Raw genomic sequence first — 19201 nt, forward strand, 5'->3', positions numbered from 1 at the left:
GCAGACCACCAAATATGTGGGTGACGCCTATACCACGCAAAATAACTGATATTGACTGTAATATGCTGACAGATTACTTGGCTTCCTTGATGTCTGCACTACAATCTTGTCGTTCACAGGTAGCTGCAGCCTTTCCCGACAACACTGAGGTGAAACCCCATGACGTTGTTCCGGGTGATCTTGTCTTTGTGAGGAATTTCGACCGAAAGACTCAGCTGGAGCCCAGGTGGAAATCACCCAAGTTGGTCCTGCTGACCACAAGGACAGCCGTGAAGATCGAGGGCCGCAAGGGCTGGATTCATTCAAGTCATATCAAGAAATTTCATGGACTATCCTCGGATATAGACATTGTGCCATGCACTCCCTCACAGACTGATTCAAAACTTCCTTTGGTTGAAAAGACTGAAACCGAACTTTATAAAGTAAAATTGAGGCCTAGAACGTCAGACAATTTGATTGTTTAAGTCCTCTCCAAGGTGAAGCGGTTGAATTTGTCCCTGACATGTATCCTCTAGACCTGAATCATGGACAGTCGCGGAAAATGTTGAAACGACAGGCGTATTGTAAATCACTGCGTAGCCACTGTATAGTGACATTATTAATTCTGTTTTTACTGAGTCTTTTAATAATTATTACAAGTATGTTGTTGCACATATATTACCCTATTTCTAGACACGTTTATAATGTTATTGCTGAACATTCTTTTAGTGACTTACCTCCGCATGAATTGTCTTATAGACTTGCGCTGCGCAATAACACTTTCATTAGTATGTTACATCATTCCCATCAGACTAGTAATGCCACCAATTGTTGGGTGTGTGGCCGACTCCCTCCCTATCAGAATTATGAAGGAGTCCTGCCTTTCTTTCCACATCCATTCACACATAATGGCTCCTGTGGAGCATGGTTTAGTTTAATCAATTCCATAGACTCTGACACCGCAGTTTACCAAGATCATTGGATATGGGGAAACCTGAACCTAGTTTTACTCAAGGTCTGCTACCCTGACAAGGAGGGTCGCCCCAAAAGAACAGGAACTGATCTAGAAAATGAAGTATATGGATTAGGTAATTTTACACCTAATCTCATGATTCTAAATGTCGTTTCCGAAGTTGAACTAGTCTTACCCACCATGTCAGTATTCCCAGCAAAGGGTGAATTGTGTGTAAGAAAGGTTGGTTCCATACATATGGGCCATAGTAAATGCACTACTATAGTAGAATTCAGTGATCAAGGCAAATCTTCATTTAGAGCTTCTCGCCACTCCTACTTTATATGTGGTCAGACTGCATATATGCGTCTACCTCTAGATTGGGATGGTACCTGCTACATTGCATTCCTTTTGCCACCTGTTTTCCTAGCTCCTCCTGATTATTACAGAAATATTCATTTAGTACACAACAGAAAGCGGAGAGATCTCCCCATTGTCGATTACACTGAGACAGCATGGGACAAGTATGTAGATTTTAATAAAGGCATCTTTCCCTATATAGGTACTGTTACTAATAGTAAGCTGATACGTAGATTAACTAGAACCCTTGAAGCAGTAGTGAATGAGACTATTTCCGCCTTAGGCAATTTAACGGAAGAGCAGTCTGCTATGCGGATTGTTGTGCTTCAAAATCGTCTTGTCCTTGACGTCATCCTGGCTGATAGGGGCGGAGCTTGTAGGGTCATCGGATCAAGCTGCTGCGTATTCATACCAGAAAATTCGCCATCTGTATATAAAGCCATCACTCGCCTTCATAAGATTGTAAACCAGATACACCAGAACCCAGGCACTTGGACTTGGTCCAGTTGGTTTTGGAGTGTGATATCAGCCTGGGGATGGAGAGTTTTATCCTTCCTAGGTATTGGCCTTCTCATACTATTCAGTTGCTGCTTATGCCTGCAATGTGGACCAGCGATTTGTGGTCTGTGTGCCACATCGTGCATTCCACCACCAAGATTTCATTCAAGATCACGGAAGAAGAAAGAAGAACAAATGATGCTATATGAACAGATCAATGGATTGATGAAGATTGATATCTCTTGAAGGGCAAGTAGGGGACAAGGAGGGAATGTGGAAATGTGGATTTTCCTGGTCAGTTATGTCCCCTATCTTGGACCCCAACGGTTCTATGTGCATGTCACAAGTACATGTATGTTTCCTCCAGTTCCAGTTATGAAGACGCAAATACATGTGTGTCCACCGTCAACATGTCCTCTGTCAGATCCGCCATGAATAGGCCGGATATTCCATTTCTAAATATGAAAGGCCACCGGCTTTATATGGTTCACTTATGCCATTTTACAGTCCAGGCAAGTAGGCCCTGATTCTGTCATCAAACTCTTCTTGCCTTCTGCCTCTGAAAGCTCCAGTCTGAGCCTGCATCTGTGACCATGAACTTTGTCTCATTCTCTGCGCGGCTCACGAAGCCTGACATCAGCCTATTCTCTGCCAAGAACTGTATTTCACCTTCGAATTATCTGCTTCACTCCTTAGCCGATGCATTCCTGTCTAGCAGCTTAAGTAAACATTCTTCCAGCTACTGAGCAAAGGCTCGGCTTCTCTGTCCTCATGCAAGTAATTCATAGCCCTGTTACCATGGAATATTCCTACCCCCTCGCATTCAGTGTAGACACTTAGACGCTTGTACACGCACGCACAGTCAGTATAGAATAGATTCTGTCCGAGAGTCCTTCTTTTGTGGATAACATAGTTCTTTAAACATAGGATGTTAGATATGATTTGGGATTAGGTTGACCTGACCCCCCAGACTTTTTCGTCTCCACATGTAGAGCTAATGTCAAGTCCCCTTCACCCCCTAGTTACACGTCAATTACACGTCATGCTGCTGCGCGCGCATCTATGCCAAGTATTATCTTATAGATCCACCTATATATGACATCATAACCAATCATGTTCCTTTTTATTCCTTATTACACCCATTTTCGGTTACGCAGGTAAAACGTCAATTTCCTTATCAATTGTTACGCCTACTGTATTCGCTTCATTGTAATGTATGTACTATAAAAGTTACTTCTTGTCAATAAAGTATGTACTTCACTTCCTGAACCCCCGTGGTGATGGAACTTGGAGCATCCGATTATAATCGATCATTGGAATAAAGCCCATTCCGAAACTCTAATATCACGGATTCTGCCTCTCATTTTACTGAGCTATTTTATTATGATTCCGTATCAAATTCAGTCCCGGTAAAGGAATTTTATTTACCACAAGAGAACGTCCTGAAATTACGCCCCAGCGTTCGGCGACCGGGCGTGGTAACCCCTTTCATCAGTGGCCTGGGAACCGGGGGCCGGCTGGTACCTTCGGCCCAACAGAGACTCCCTGGGTGGCTCCACGATTGGGACCGCCTGACTTCAAAATGGCGTCCGGAATCCGCTGCAAATGGTGAGACTGACATCTGGGGACCCCGAGGGGAGTATGCTGGTGGCAGAACAGAGGTGAGCAATGGTTTCCCCCCTTCATGAGGAGTTCTCGCCGCTGAGCCCCCCCCCCCCTCTGTCTGCAGCAAAAAGAACTGGGCACATCGGTTGCCTGACTTCAACATGGAGGCACTCTGACTGTCCCCACACCAGGCCACGTACAAACGCATCGGAGAGGTGGGGGCCCCAGACCCTGAACTATCCACGGCCTCCGCACAGACTCTCTCCCTGGGCAACACGCAAATTACGTTTTGCCCAGCCGGACGGCGTTCACCACCACCTGAAGTGCCCTGAACAATAGAGTAAAACCTTTCCCCCCCTAACCGGGCACACACCGAACTGCTTCAACCCCTCACCTAGTGAGCGTGGGCTCTCCGCGAAGACTGCCTATCCCGGAGTGGGACCTATCCAGCAGCGAGGCGCGCGCTTCGCAATTCTTGCCAGCCCTCTCAAGCTCCTCAGTCATCATCATGGGGAAACCGAGGGCGACACAGCAAACATCAGTGCCTGAGACTGCCCCTGAAAACATGCTGAATACCCGGGCATAGACACACACTAATACGTCACAGTCTGACCCATCAATCTTGGACAAACTGACCAGGTATTGGCAGCCATCGAACTCTCCAGGGTGTCCATGGAGGAACGACTTGGCACCCTGGCGACCAATATCAGCCTAATCCGCGATGACCACTGCAAATTGGCAGACAAAGTGAAAGACGGGGAAAAGACACTTGCCGACCTACAACCCACAGTCAAGACGCTCCAAAAGACACTACAAGATGCCCTGCACTGTTTAACCACCATGGAGGAACGCACAGACAATTTGGAAGAGCGGTCGAGGCGCTGTAACATCCGCGTGCTGGGTCTGCCGGAGGGAATTGAGGGCTTGAACCCATTGAATTACATAGAGACGTGGGTGAAATCCTTCACCCCAACGACGGACCGGACAGCATTCTTCTCCATTGAACGCGCCCACAGGGTCCCGGCCCGCAAACCGCCACCATTTTCGTGACCGGGACGCAGTGTTGCGTACGGCCAGACTGGCAAGCCCCTTGCACGTGGAAAATAAACAGATAATGATATTTCCTGATTACGCGTGTGCGGTGCAGCAACAAAGGGCTTCGTTTTTGGACGTGAAACTTTGACTACGGGCGAACAATATCCAGTATTCCCTGCTCTTTCCAGCTCGCCTCAAGGTCCTCTATATGGCTCCGCTATCTTCTTTACCACCGCCGAAGAAGCGCATGACTGGGCGGATCATCATTGCTCACAACAATCCAGAGCTGAGAGCACACGAGACCCCACTCTTAAAGCACAGCGAACCAGAAGGCGCAACCCGAAACCACAACGTGGCGGGGCACCCAAAGGGACCGGGTCATGCACCCAAGACTCTCCAGACTGGGAACAAATTGTGAAGGAACGACGGGAGGCCCTACAGGCAGTGATCGACCCACCCTTACAGAGGACATAGATAGACCACCACATATTTTCTCGTCGGAAGGGGAGAACGACAGCGATGGAACGCTGTCTGGTGAGAGCTCCATTACACCCCCCCGGTCACCCCTCAGACAGCTGATGATATCCTTGATGGACAAACGAGCACCCTCGCGACATGAGATGTCCCCACTGAGAATCCAGCGAGGGCCGGCACAATCTGGACTCACTCGCTACACATATACAATATAGCCATATTACGACATGTCTCGGGCGACGCCCACTGATCCTACAAAGGCCCGATCAGCGACCTGCCTCGCACATACACGCTGCCACCCCCACAGTATATTGTCACACTCTCCTCATCTGGGAGAGTAGGTTTGGACGTATCGTTCCCAACGATGGGTCCTTGGTATTGGGACTGTTTCTCAACCCCAGTGTTACAGTTCAGTGCCCCGGTTCAGCTATGTCCCACCCCCCCTCATGGAACAGCATACGACAGGGTACCTGACACCCAAGAGTGAGCGGTGTTATGGGTTGCACGAGTACTTCACCCGACTAGGGCACTATCCGTTAGTGGGCTCCGGCAGATTCATGTCCCCTTTAATGCGCACTGATATCGATACATGGCAATAACCACGCAGCACACTAACATCAGCATCCTCACACTCAGTGTCAGAGGCCTCCATACACCGAGCAAGCATTATGTCATATACTTATATATAAAGCGCCACAACGTTCGTATCGCTTTCTTGCAGGAGTCACACCTCACCACTACCGAGGTAAGCAAACTACAAACTAAATGGCAGAGAGCCATATGCGCCACAACATACTCCGCATACGCACGCGGGGCACTGATTTGGGTTTGGCCGGGAAACTCCCTTTCAGGAACTCAAGCGAGTGGTGGACAAGGAAGGCAGATACGCCCTGCTAGAGGGACTCCTAGATGGGCAAGCAGTACTCTTAGGTAGCATATATGCCCCAAATATAGAGCAAGCCAAATTCTGGGACCACCTCACCGGGATCCTGGCCCAATTTACCTCCATTCCATGGATTTTAGGTGACGATTACAATTGCACATTGGACCTCACCCTGGACCGGTCCCACCCCCCACCCGTACACTCTCCCGCCTACTAGCAAACTGAGCGATTCCGGGCCTGGGTCACACAATGGGCACTTACGGATGCATGGCGACTAAACCACCCACAGACGCGGCTATATTTGTTTCACTCCATCCCACATAACCTGCGGGTCCGACTAGACAGATTCCTATGTTCAGCAGCGGTTCTGCCCAAAATTCTACACACAGACTACATGGGTAGGATCATCTCTGACCATGACGCCCATACTCTACGGTTAAGTTGGAGACCCCCACTCCCCCTGTCCCCACCTGGCGTCCACCATGGGACTGTTTATCAGATCCGGTTTTTAAACACAAACAGGGACAAAGCTTCAAGACTATTTCACCCATAATGCAGGCACAGCATCCTCAACGTTAGTGGAATGGTACACATTCAAAGTAGTGGCCCGGGGAGAATGCATTACACAAATAATAGGGGTCAAACGGACGCTAGAACAAGCACTCACCAAAACCGAGCAGCAACTTGCCACAGCTACTAAGCGGGACAATTCGTCCGCAGAAGGGGTAGCACTAGTGGCCAAAGCCAAAACAGAATACCAAGTTGCCTGTGCGGATCTCCGCTGGTACAATTTCAGGACATATGCCACCCGGATGCATAAAGAAAGGGATAAAACGGGCACACTACTGGCATGGTTAGCCAAACAAGACACAGACGTGAAACCCATAACGGAAGTTATTGACCCCCACGGTAATCTAGTACGCTCCCAGGACAAGATCCTCCTAGCGTTCCACCACTACTACGCGGAGGTTTATAGTAACCCAGCCCTGACTGAACAGGCCATACTATATCAGTTCCTTGACCCCTTGCCGATCCCCAAAGTTATGAAGACAGATAGGATGGCACTAGATACGGAGATAAAATCCACGAACATCACCCAAGCCCTGCATGCCCTAGCTCGCAACAAGGCACCGGGACTAGATGGGCTCCCATTGGAGTATTACACAACTTTCTCCCCCCTGCTGGTCCCTCGGCTAGTTGCGATGTTTGCAACCGCGCTCGAACAGGGAAAGCCGCCGAGATCCCTCTGGGAATCAGTAATCGTGACCTTCCTAAAGCCGAATCACGACCCGCAACAAATGGCCTCCTATCGCCCCATCACGCTCCTCTCTACCGACTGTAAAATCCTTGGGAAGATATTAGCGGACAGATACGCGCAAACTATACGACCCCTGATCCACCCAGAGCAGTGTGGTTTTGTCCCAGGTAGAAACACGTCTCAGAAAATACTCCGAATATTCCACGTCCAAGACCAGGTAAGAGACACACCCCCGGTCAGCCTGTCTCATTCTAGACCTCGAGAAGGCCTTTGACACCCTCACTTGGCAGTATCTCTTTTCAGTCCTGCAACGAACGGAACTCGGTCCCATCCTCTTAGCGTACACACAACTTTTATACACCAAACTCACCTCGCTGGTCCGCATAGGGCGACGCATTTCAGCAGAGTTCGCGGTACAAAAGGGCACGAGGCAAGGCTGCCCCCTATCGCTTCACCTCTTTACCCTCGCGGTCGAACCACTAGCTATACGACTGCGACAAGAAGGAAAACACTGGGGGATTCTCATTGCAGACACCATACATAGTGTCTCCATGTATGCCGACGACCTTTTACTATACATACGAGACATCACCAAAGATCTAACACCCATCTGGGTAACGCTCACAGAGTTCGCATAAGCCTCTGGGCTAAAGGTGAACTGGGACAAATCCACAGTGTACCCATTGCATCCGAACCTTCCCCCCCGGGACATATGGTTGGGCAACCAGAAGGTAGCCAGGAGCGTGGAAGCCCCCCGCTACCTCGGGATCCGTCTATACCATTCCCCGACCGACATTTTTTAGGGCAATCACCGTAAGGCATTAGCTGGCATCAGATCGGCAATCGGATTCTGGGGCAGCCTTCCATCAGCCCCGATCGGCCGGGTGGCTTTATCAAAAATTATAATGGTTCCGCGATTGCTATACCATTTCACGAACTTACCAGTAATCCCACCCAGAACCTTCTTTCATGACTTAGACTCGCTTCTCAGTGCGCTAATCTGGGGATCTAACGGACATAGAATAGCACTGAAGAAACTACAATTACCCACCACGCTGTGAGGAGTGGGTGTTCTATCCTTTGAATCCTATTTCCTAGTGGCACAGCTACAGTGGCTATCCTACTGGACGGCAGGCAGGCACACAGACGAGACGCACACGATGACTAATCGGGTGCCCATTCCAGAACTCCCCCGCCTACTACTACCTGGCACCAAACCAAGACGTACGTACCCCTTACAAGTAGCAGTGGCACGCAAATGTATGCAAAGAGTACACCGCATGTCACCGGGGACACCCCCTTACTCCCCTTTGTTCCCGCTGGTCGGGTGTCCCAAACACGAACACTATTACACGACTAACACACTTACCATATGGACGGATTGTGGCATAACCAAGATGGAGTCCCTATTCGAGGACGGACAGACCAAACCGTTCCAACGCCTTATGGTTAATTATGGTCTCCCCCCTGGTCAGTTCCTACTTCACCGCCAACTTCTTGAGAGTTACCGACCGCATCATGATCTCTCGACAGTAGAACCAAACACGCACCCGGTCATCCATGCAGTCCTACACATGGGAGCGGGACGACACTTAACCACATGGCTCTATAAAGCCATACGAGAACTCAAAAACAAACCCTTAGTGACCTTGCGTACCGCCTGGGAGGAGGAAATTGGACGTCCACTACATGAGAAAGAATGGGAGAGGGCTCTGGAATACCCCAAGAAGGTGTCCAGAAACGCATGATTCAAAAATATACAATTTTACATTCTTCATAGAGCCTATCTGACACCGGGACGCCTTCAAAAATGTTATCCAGACACACAGTTCCTCTGCCCTAGATGCCAATCGCAGGAAGCAGATATTCACCATATGTTCTGGAGTTGCCCTGCAATCCAATCCTATTGGCAAAATATACACGACCTCACAGGGCTAACATACTTGAACCGGAAACAGAAACATTACAAAGTGCACCTTCGATTTATTTCACTAGCCGTTTTACTAGCTAAGCGGAGTATAGCCATGCACTGGCGATCCCCCACAGGTCCCCCGCTTGCGGCATGGGTGGGAGCGCTACACAAATGGGCTGCCACAGAGGAAGAGGCATTACGAGAGGAGGAGGTGAAGGGGATACGTAGGCACCCCATGCCCATGGAGTGGGGCATATTACTACACCGCTTCAAGCAATCATCACCTGTAGAGGACCCAGGCATTGGAACGCACACACCAACGGACCCGCCACCACTAGTCCAAACCACAACTGCACACAACGGATCTTCCCCGGTGGCACAATCACAATGCTGACTGTCGGTTGCACCACACATCACGTCACACTGGACGGCCAGATGTTAGAGTCAGACCGACCATAATCTTCCCCTCATCTCCAACAGCACACAATGGCATCGATTAGTGAGACTCATAACACCCTAACGCCACGCTTGACATCTGTACCCAGAAATTCCATGAACCATCCCCCAGTTTCCATACCCCTGTTCTATAAGGCATTTACATAGCCCCAAATACCACCGTTGGCAAAATGTCCATCGACCAACCTCATATACAGATAACGTTATACTGTGATGTAAAAGATGAAACATGCAATCCAACTGAATGTATTCCCTTTGCTATTTGCCATTGTAAACTATAAATGCCAATAAAAATATGTTTAAAAAAAAATAAAAAGTAGGTGCATACAGAGCAATACGGGTGGGTCAAGGGGTCAATTCTGTGATATCACCAGTTGATAAAGAGTGCCAGATGTCATTATTGCTACCCCAGACCTTTTGATGAATTAAAGTTCATTCTTAAGTTTAACTGTCAACTGGATGCAGAGGATATGCTGAGGCTCCAGTAGGGAGATCACAGTACATTTATGGAGTACATTGTTGTTAAATCTCATGGTTCAGTGGGTATAAAATCATGCATTTGGGAGTTTTAAAAGTCCCATAATTTTGTCATACTAGAACTACATTGTGTTATCCTTGCTTCAGCTCCATCTTCATTCCTTCCTCTAACATGTTTGAAATGTTAATAAACTAAATAGTGTGTTTATATTTGTGTGCTCTTAATTACACATTAAAGGGACAGTGTTTTTTCTGGCTTTCAGGTCCCTGGTGTGTTCAACTCGCCATATAGACAATTTCCAGATCCAATGGAGCTCCGAATACAGACAGCAAGACCCCTGAGCCCAAGGGAGTCTAAAAAGAGGGATGATTATCAAAGGGCAGTTACTTTCTCGCCCTATGCTTCTGTGATCCCTACATTCAAACCCTTACCACCGATCGGCAGCAAGAAACCTCAGGTATGTTATTAACACCATGGAAAAATGTTGGCGTTAATATTTTCTTGTTCAGCTTCTCTTGGTACTGATTATCTTTGAAAATGTCTGTAAAGAATGTATATTCCATGATAACATGGTTACTTAATAGCAGAAAATGAGTAAAGGTTAATGAATAAAGGGCACAGTGAAATATATTAATAATTGTTTTCTAAAAAAAACTTTCATGGTCCCATTCACGAAGCAATTTGTGTAAGCTTGGCTTGCTAGTGCATACAGCCCTTTAACGAGAGGGAAATACTTTTCAGCATGTTTTTGCACTCTTAGAAGGATTTACTCATACAGAGATTATTTTTGTGTGAGTAAGTCATCTCACAGGGAACGGGAACTGGGCTAGGATTGAGTATTCTGGAGCTGGAATGCCCGGAGAGTTGGTGCACACCAAGCAACTTACAACTCCACGGGTATCCACAAATTCCTTTCCAATCCTTTCACATTGTTGAAATAGTGAGAAAAATGTTCCCAACAATGGCAGGAATATATCCCTTTCTAGGCTGAAAAGGGGAACATAACACCCTAAAAAGTGATTGTGTTGTGCACAAGATTCCCTGCGGAGAACAAAAAAAATTCAAAATGTCATTGAACAAATGTAAGTACATTTCCTCATGTACAATTGTGCACTGAAGGAAGTGGCCCGATTAGGGCCACCTGGGTCACTCGCAACCACCTCTCAGCCTTCCATCCAAGTGAAGAGTTGGTCAGAGAGTAGAGAATACAAACCAAGATTATTTATTAGTATACGCTTGAGTGGAGCCCAGTCTGACCAGCCTCCTTAGATTGCTGCTGAGGGACTGACCCCCGCCACCATGGTGATACATAATATACATTTCCAGTACCCCTAAGGACATGCCCAGACTGGAATTTTCCAGTTAGTAGCTGGTGAACAAAGGAGACAGATGGACGAGCTGCTATCCTGAGACCGGGTACATGCTATCGCCGTTTCAAGGTTACTCTGCCCGCCACTCTAAGGGTGGGAGCAGAAACAAGAAAGTTATCTAGTGACAAAACAGTCTATTCATTAGTGCAGCGAAGCTCAACCTTGGTACAAAATGGTGGCTAAATACAAAATGGTTCCGCAAATGCTAACTTAAAGCGTACAATGCAAAGGGAAGTCGACCAAAACATTTTCCATTCCAACAGCACTGCATAGAAAGTGCTTCTGCATTGTTCCAATTGCTTATTCACAAGTTTCCAAAGACTTAAGCCCTGATTTAGATCTTGACAGACAAGTTACTCTGTCACAGCGGAGACGGATATCCCGTCCACCCAAATATGAATCCCATCAGATACAATGGGATTTATATTTTGGTGGATTGGATATCCATCACCGCTATGACCGAGTAACCCATCCGCCGAGGTCTAAATCAAGCCCTATGTCTGGAAACCAATGGCTACCCAAGGTTTCAAGGTATAGCCTTGGAAGCTTTTGCAAATTTGAAAAATAGGTACTCCTCACCTTTGTAAGGCAATAAGACTTTCAGGAGGAGATTTTTCTCTTCTCTTCTGGAAATAGGCCCTCTACTTATATGAGAGGATAATCGAAAAATGACTTTATGTAAACAGTCCAGAATACAGGCATGTGCCAATTCACTAACCCACGAAATAGAAATATAACAACCAAAAAGAGAATAACCATTAGTTTATGTTATTGAGGAAACCCTCCTAAAATATGCTGTTTAAAAATATACTTTTCTACCTCACATGTGGGATTGATTAAGGAATGATGCTAAAAAGTTCTGCTTCTGCCGAACATTGGTCTGTGTGACACATCCCTGATGTAATGTTGGCAATTTCAAGTTGACATTGCCAAAGAAGGAACAGCAACTCTTGGCTCATAAAGTGAGAGCAAGACTGAGATAAAGCCCTTGGGAACAACAAATGTCAATCTAGCATTGCCATATACGTTGCTTTGATGAAGGGAGAAGGGGGCTACTTGGGGGAGGGTGGAGGTAAATATAATGACTAATTAAACCTCTTTCATTGCGGTTTCATGTTCTTTGCTCCCCTTAGTGTTGTCAGTGTCTGGTTCTTTGTTGCTAGGAGCTTCGGATCAACGTTTTTCATTGGCTACATTGAAATGAGTTTGTTTTGATGGGTCTGTGCTTGGGTTACTTCCTACTACCACAGCCCTGGATACTTCCTATTACCACAGCCCTGGATACTTCCTACTACCACAGCCCTGGATACTTCCTACTACCACAGCCCCGGATACTTCCTACTACCACAGCCCTGGATACTTCCTACTAGCATAGCCCCGGATACTTCCTACTACCACAGCCCCGGATATTTCCTACTACCACAGCTCTGGATACTTCCTAATAGCACAGCCCCGGATACTTCCTACTAGCACAGCTCCGGATACTTCCTACTACCACAGCCCCGGATACTTCCTACTACCACAGCCCTGGATACTTCCTACTACCACAGCCCCGGATACTTCCTACTAGCACAGCCCCGGATACTTCCTACTACCACAGCCCCGGATACTTCCTACTAGCACAGCCCCGGATACTTCCTACTACCACAGCCCCACAGCCCTGGATACTTCCTGCTACCTCAGCACCGGATACTTCCTACTACCACAGCCCTGGATACTTCCTACTAGCACAGCCCCGGATACGTCCTACTACCACAACCCCACAGCCCTGGATACTTCCTACTACCCCAGCACCAGAAACTTCCTACTAGCACAGCCCTGGATACTTCGTACTACCACAGTCCCAGATACTTCCTACTACCACAGCCCCACAGCCCTAGATACTTCCTGCTACCCCAGCACCGGATACTTCCTACTACCACAGCCCTGGATACTTCCTACTACCACAGCCCTGGATACTTCCTACTACCACAGCCCTGGATACTTCCTACTACCACAGCCCCGGTTACTTCCTACTACCACAGCCCTGGATACTTCCTACTACCACAGCCCCGGATACTTCCTACTACCACAGCCCTGGATACTTTCTACTAGCACAACCCCGGATACTTCCTACTACCACAGCCCCACAGCCCCGGATACTTCCTACTACCACAACCATAATCTCTGTGCAATCTCGCTTGGACTTTTCATCATATTGTGATCATTTTGTCCAATCTAGATTGGGCCAAATGGACTTTAAATTTGCATCCCCCCCTTTTGCTGAGTTCTTGGCCCCCTCTGTCCATTATTCACCAGGAAGCGGGCGGCAGCACACAGAGAACAAGAATCACTACAGTGAGGGGTTTGTGCTGCATAAGGCAATGTGCCGGATCTCTAGACTCGTGTCACACCTCAGACTGTGCATTTGTAATATTGTTCACTAATTCATCAAGAGGTGCCTGTGACGTCCTTGTCTTAATCAAATATGCCTTCGTTGCTCATCGCCATATCACAAATGCTAAGTTGCTGTAAAGCGCTACACCAGTACGTTTCTTGCTATGCACAGTTGAACATGATGATTACATATAAATAAATATAAATAAATAAAGATAATGTCCAAAAAGAACTTTAATAGCAGCCTGGATAAATGTGGCGAGGTAATTAGTCAAATACAATTTTCTAAACGCCATGAGCGCAATCTGCTTTGGACATTGAGGGTAACATGCCTGAGGAGCGGCTCAAAGGTTGTAGTTTTTGTTGGATGGTGGCTTACCACCCTTTGGTGTTTGCTGGTTAGGGCTCTTTCTTTGGAGCAGATCGTGAAGACATCGGATCTGGAATACATGTGGATTTCCCATTCCGTTAAAGAGGTGCCCATTCTTTGTTGTATACCGTGCACCATCCTCGCACATATGCAACACCTTTACGTTTTCTGATAGTGCTTCCTATGTTCTTTGTCTGTCCCAGACGCACTGAATATTAAACGAGGGAATAGGCAGACCTCAGACGAAGATCAAACAGAAGGAATTCTGGGATCTCCATGCCCGTACCCCCCGCACTCCGAATAAACAGAGGGCGGTATAATGCCCCAGCTTCTGGACATGTTTGTGATTGCTATAGTTTGGAAATGTTCTCCAAATATGTCCATGGGATTTCGGTTCTGCCTTTGGTGCCATACGTGCAATCCAAGTGTAGAATGGCGCAGCCTGGCAGGCCTCTTAGAGCACAGGGTAGAATAACAAAGATCTTTTTGAGGCTTTTTAGGAACATCTTTTAAAATGTACCGTGCGTCTTTAAAAAGTAAAGTTTCGATAAAAATCCATTATCTGCTTTCAAATATAGCAATTCTCCTGTCCAGCTGTGACAAGTACTAGATGATACTTATTTGCCATTTGTGTTATTTACGGTCCATGACTTTTATGGAAACTGGTTCCTATTATTGGTTTCTATTAATGTAAAACATAAGTGAACAGAAATGAGGCGTGAATCATTGCTTTTTATTAGCCACAGTCTTGCAGCGGCTCCAGCTGTGACTTGTTAAGGATAACCGATTTGAAGGAGGAGAGCTTTAAGGAGAGGCACCCCAGGCAGGGCTGTGGTGCCACTCATACAGCACTGCAAGAGGCCGGTACTCTGCGGTTAAACCCGGAGCCACATAGAAATGTGAAGATTACAAACAGCCATCGTCGCTTGCTCCCTGGCCCACTGTCCGCAGATTGCGACTGACACTGGGCAGAAGAATACGTCGTATGTGATATGGTTCTACATGCTCTTGTAAGCCACAAAGAAAATCAGTATTGGTATGCAGAAATATGAGCTGAATAAGTCTCATGTTCCTATACAGTCCCAACAGACAGATTTGGATTTAGGGCCTCATTATGACTTTGGAGGTGCGTGAGCGGGACCGCACCGCCAAAACCGTGGTTCAACCGCTCGCCACATTAGGAGTTTTCTCCTGTCTGGCGGACGGTTCTTAGGTGTTCTCGCAGAGGTACGCTGTGGGAACGTCAAAATCAGGAACTGAACTGCATGGACTGCTGCAGTCCATGCCGTGCAGGTACTGGGATGCATGCACACAGGGGGGCCCTGAGGCAACAGGGTGCCCTGTAGGGCCCTCTTTGTTTCCTCTTCAACCCGGTTTTCATGGCAGGCTCACAACCAGGGATCGGTGGTCCCAGGCAGGCGCGGTGCGTCCATTGGGGCGTTGGGGCGTTGCCCCCCGGCCGGCGCCCGCGCCCGCAGCTCCCTCGGTGTCTCTGAACTTAGTTTACTTAAGTTCAGAGACGCCGAGGGAGGGGAGAACTGACAATGCATGTCAGTCAGCATGACGTCGGACCGTGGGCGGTCCAGCGTCATGTTGACTGACATGCATTGTCAGACCAGGCAGCACTGCAGCACAAGTGCACATGAGTGGGCATGGTGAGCTAATTTTTAGCCCGTGCCCAGTCATGCGCACTTGTGTTTTCACGGACTTGCGCATGCCCATTAGGAGCCCCTCGGTCTCCTAATGGGCAGGCGGCGGGCGAAGAGTAGGCTGTGCCCTCAGCCAATCCTGGTGCTGCAGCAGCGCCAGGATTGGCTGAGGGGTTGCCACTGCAGTGCTGACATGCTGTTCCAGTTTGAAGAGGGCAGAGGCGCCAACGCGGACCAGGAGCAGAGGCGGTCAGGTAAGTTTTCCTCTTAATTTTAAATGTATTCTCCCGTGCGACCCCCCCCACCCCCCAGGCGTGACCCCCCCCCTCGCGACTGCTCATGTAGTAAAAACCGGTCGGAGACTTCAAGAAACAGGTATTACCTTCTCTTTCCTCCTTTCGTTTATTTGCTTCCTTTGCAATCATTTTACGCCCCGCCACTTTCAAATGTCACCAGCCGCCCCTGGTCCCAGGCAGCCAACTTCCCTGCTCATAATAGGGCGGTCGAAAGACTGCTACCGCCACACCCCGTGAGTCTGACGGTTCATGGACTGCCAGACTCGTAATGAGGCCCTTAGAGTTTGTTGTAACTGACAGTTCTATCATTTCTGGCAGAAAATGTAATGCCTTCTTGATGAGGATCCACATCTTGCCAAACATGACCAAAACAGGATTACAAATATTGTGGAGTTGCGCCCCCAGTATTCCTGCTGTAATACTGCATGGAATTCCTGACACCTATGTATTTGGTGAGAGCAGGTAAAATATATGCCTGTAAATTTTGCTAAAAATAAGGAGTTAGGTATGGAAATCATAAGTCACCACCAGTTTACACATTATATTCCTATCTTTATATGTACAGAGACTTCACAGTCGTAAAGTTACTACTTGTAAAATTCCTTTGTGAATACCAAACAACTGTAAACTTACACAAAAGTGTAAGCTTACCTTTGTGAATTAGGGCCTTGGAGTTTACTTCAGAAATTGGAGGATTTATTAGAACTCACCAAATTTCGAAACAGAGGTGCACTCTATATTCTCAAAGAATGTCTCGTTGTATCTGATGGGAATTACATAATTGGTACAGGAAGGGCTTTCCCTTTGCAGATTCCTTCACGTTAAATATTTAAATACTTTACCTGAACACATTAGTCTCCCTAAATTTTTTGCCGTTACACACTCATAAACTATAAGGGCCCAATTACGACATTACAGCGGAGCGGGGGTGCCACGGTTTGTCGTAATGCCGCTCCACCGCTCTGCTGAAGGTCGCCACCGCCCACCCACCAGATTATGACTTTACAGTAGTTTGGAAGGCCAGCGGGGTGGGGGTCCCATGGGGGTGCCTCTTTTAAAGGCGGCGGTGCACTACGAGGTTCCTGCATGGCATGGACTCTAAAGTTCATGCCGTGCAAGAACCTATGTGCATGCACACAGGGGGGCACATGTAATGCCTCCCTGTGTGCATCCACATGTAGTTGAGGCGGCCCCCTTTGTTTCCTCTCCAAGGTTTACATGGAGGAAGAACCTCCATGTAAATCCTGGAGGAGAGAAAACTCATAATATGCTTGGCGGTACCACGGCGGTCCCAACAAACATATGGCGACCCCTGACTGCCGCTCCAATGGCAGGGACTTGTGGTTCCCTGGCAAAGCTGGCGGTCCAAGGGTGGTCCAACTGATCAACTCCTAATAGGGCGGTCGGACCGCCGGTGCAGCGATGGCTGGATCCGCCATGCCACCACGAGTCTGGCGGTCCTTAGACTGCCAGATTCATAATCAGGCCCTTAATGTGCATCTGTGAGTTTCATTTCGCACAATTTTATTTCATTACTTGTCCTCAGTTTCGCGTGGATTTATCGGTTGATTGAGATAACTGTGGTAGAGATAAGGATTCACCTTTTGCGCAGAATTGTGCCTTACCTCCTCATATTCAAACTTATTTAGTGGGGTAATTAGTTGACCATTGGTAGTATAGTGGGTCGAAATATCGATGTAAATATGTGTTGACAGTATTAATGTACATCTTTCAAACCTGTGAATTCCAACTGCTCTGCAGTCAAGATTTGTTTTTTTTGCAATCACAATGCGCTTCTTGTCACTAATCGCTATCACTATGCCTCACTAATCACTATCAATACCGTTCTATGGAGTACCTGTTTCTCCAGTATTGAATCTTTTATAGATTCACATGCTTGAATATTCCCCGTCGTCATGGTGGGAGTCCCACGGTAACAGTAGAAATAGCAGTACTGAATACATTACATAGACCTCCATAGAAAGAAAATTCAATCGAGTACTCTTTCAACTCATTTTATAACATCGAAAGTTCAGCCAATCACAGCAGAGATCTCAGAGTAACCCTCTCCACAGAGCCACCACACCTCAGATTTCTTACCTCATGTCATGTCATTGGGAGTCTGTCTGAGCTCTGCTCAGTGACAGTTGGCTTCTAAACTTTTGACCTCCATCTTCCAGCTCAAGGTATTTCTTTCTGTGACTTTCAAAATGCCAGAAAAAAAGGGTTGTTTAGGCTCTGTAAAACTTGTGGGAAATCTAGACTTTTTTCTGAAGATCACCACAAGCAATGCCTCTATTGCATCTACCCTGACCATAAGCCCAGGGAATGCAAATACTGCCGAACGCTCTCAGCCAAGACACTCAGGGATAGGGAAGGAAGACTGCTTCTCTGGCTTCAGAAGAAAAAAGCTGTTTCTGAATCTGGCTCTGAGACTGAGGAAAAACACCATTCTTCTTCCAGAAAAAGAAAAGAAGGTCGCTCCTCTTCTCACCAAGGGAACTCCAAAAGTTAAAAATCGCAGGAGCAGGATACATCTGGGGAGAAATGCCACAAAAACATGAAGAAGTGGCTTCAAAATCATCTTCTGCTCCAGTCTCTGCTTCCCGGACTCCTGTGAGGGATCAACCTTCTCGTACATCGACGGCTTTGTTGACGAGAGCTATCACCGCTCGTAGATCTGAGGCGATTTCTGCATCGTTGATGGTTTCATTAGCGATGGCTACGATGGTCAAAATCCGCAGTTGACTTTGACGACGGCGTCATCGTCGACGAGACCATCACTGTAGACGAGACCTTCATCGTCGACTAGTCTTCCTCCACAGATGAGGATTTCTCCGCCTACCACCATCCCGTCGATGGCGCTGTTTCCGCCAACAGTGGTGGTATCAGCGACGACACTGTCGACGGGCCTGTCGATGGAAGGAAAAATCCATTTGGTTTAAAAAATACAGGACTTTTCAAAAATATCTCCATTACCTCCAGCGCGTCTGCTTGACTTTCAGGAGTCTGAGGATGATAGTATGTTTGGCCGTACGTATAGTCCATCTCAACTAAAAGTCAAATGTCAGGACTCTGATGATTAGGACTTGGAGGACAATGACCCTTCCTCTTTCTTAGCAGGAGAGTATTAATTTACTCATACGACTATGGTAAGCAGCCAGAATCCTTTCAGGAATGTTATCCCTATGACGAGGAATATCCTCGCCATTTTAGAGAACCATCAATTAACATCCCGGTATCGTACTTG

The 19201-nt window shown here is 47.4% G+C and overlaps 1 protein-coding gene across 1 annotated transcript in view; it reads left to right on the forward strand.

The window, feature by feature from the left end:
* Positions 1-19201, forward strand: part of SPATA17 (spermatogenesis associated 17) — an 886586-nt gene that overhangs the window by 528008 nt on the left and 339377 nt on the right. The window contains exon 7 of the mRNA XM_085609390.1: positions 10153-10347. Coding sequence (XP_085465516.1) covers positions 10153-10347 — 195 coding nt within the window. The remainder of the gene's footprint in view (positions 1-10152; positions 10348-19201) is intronic.

This window comes from Triturus cristatus, chromosome 6 (genome assembly GCF_964204655.1).
Source record: "Triturus cristatus chromosome 6, aTriCri1.1, whole genome shotgun sequence".
NCBI classification, from domain to species: domain Eukaryota; kingdom Metazoa; phylum Chordata; class Amphibia; order Caudata; family Salamandridae; genus Triturus; species Triturus cristatus.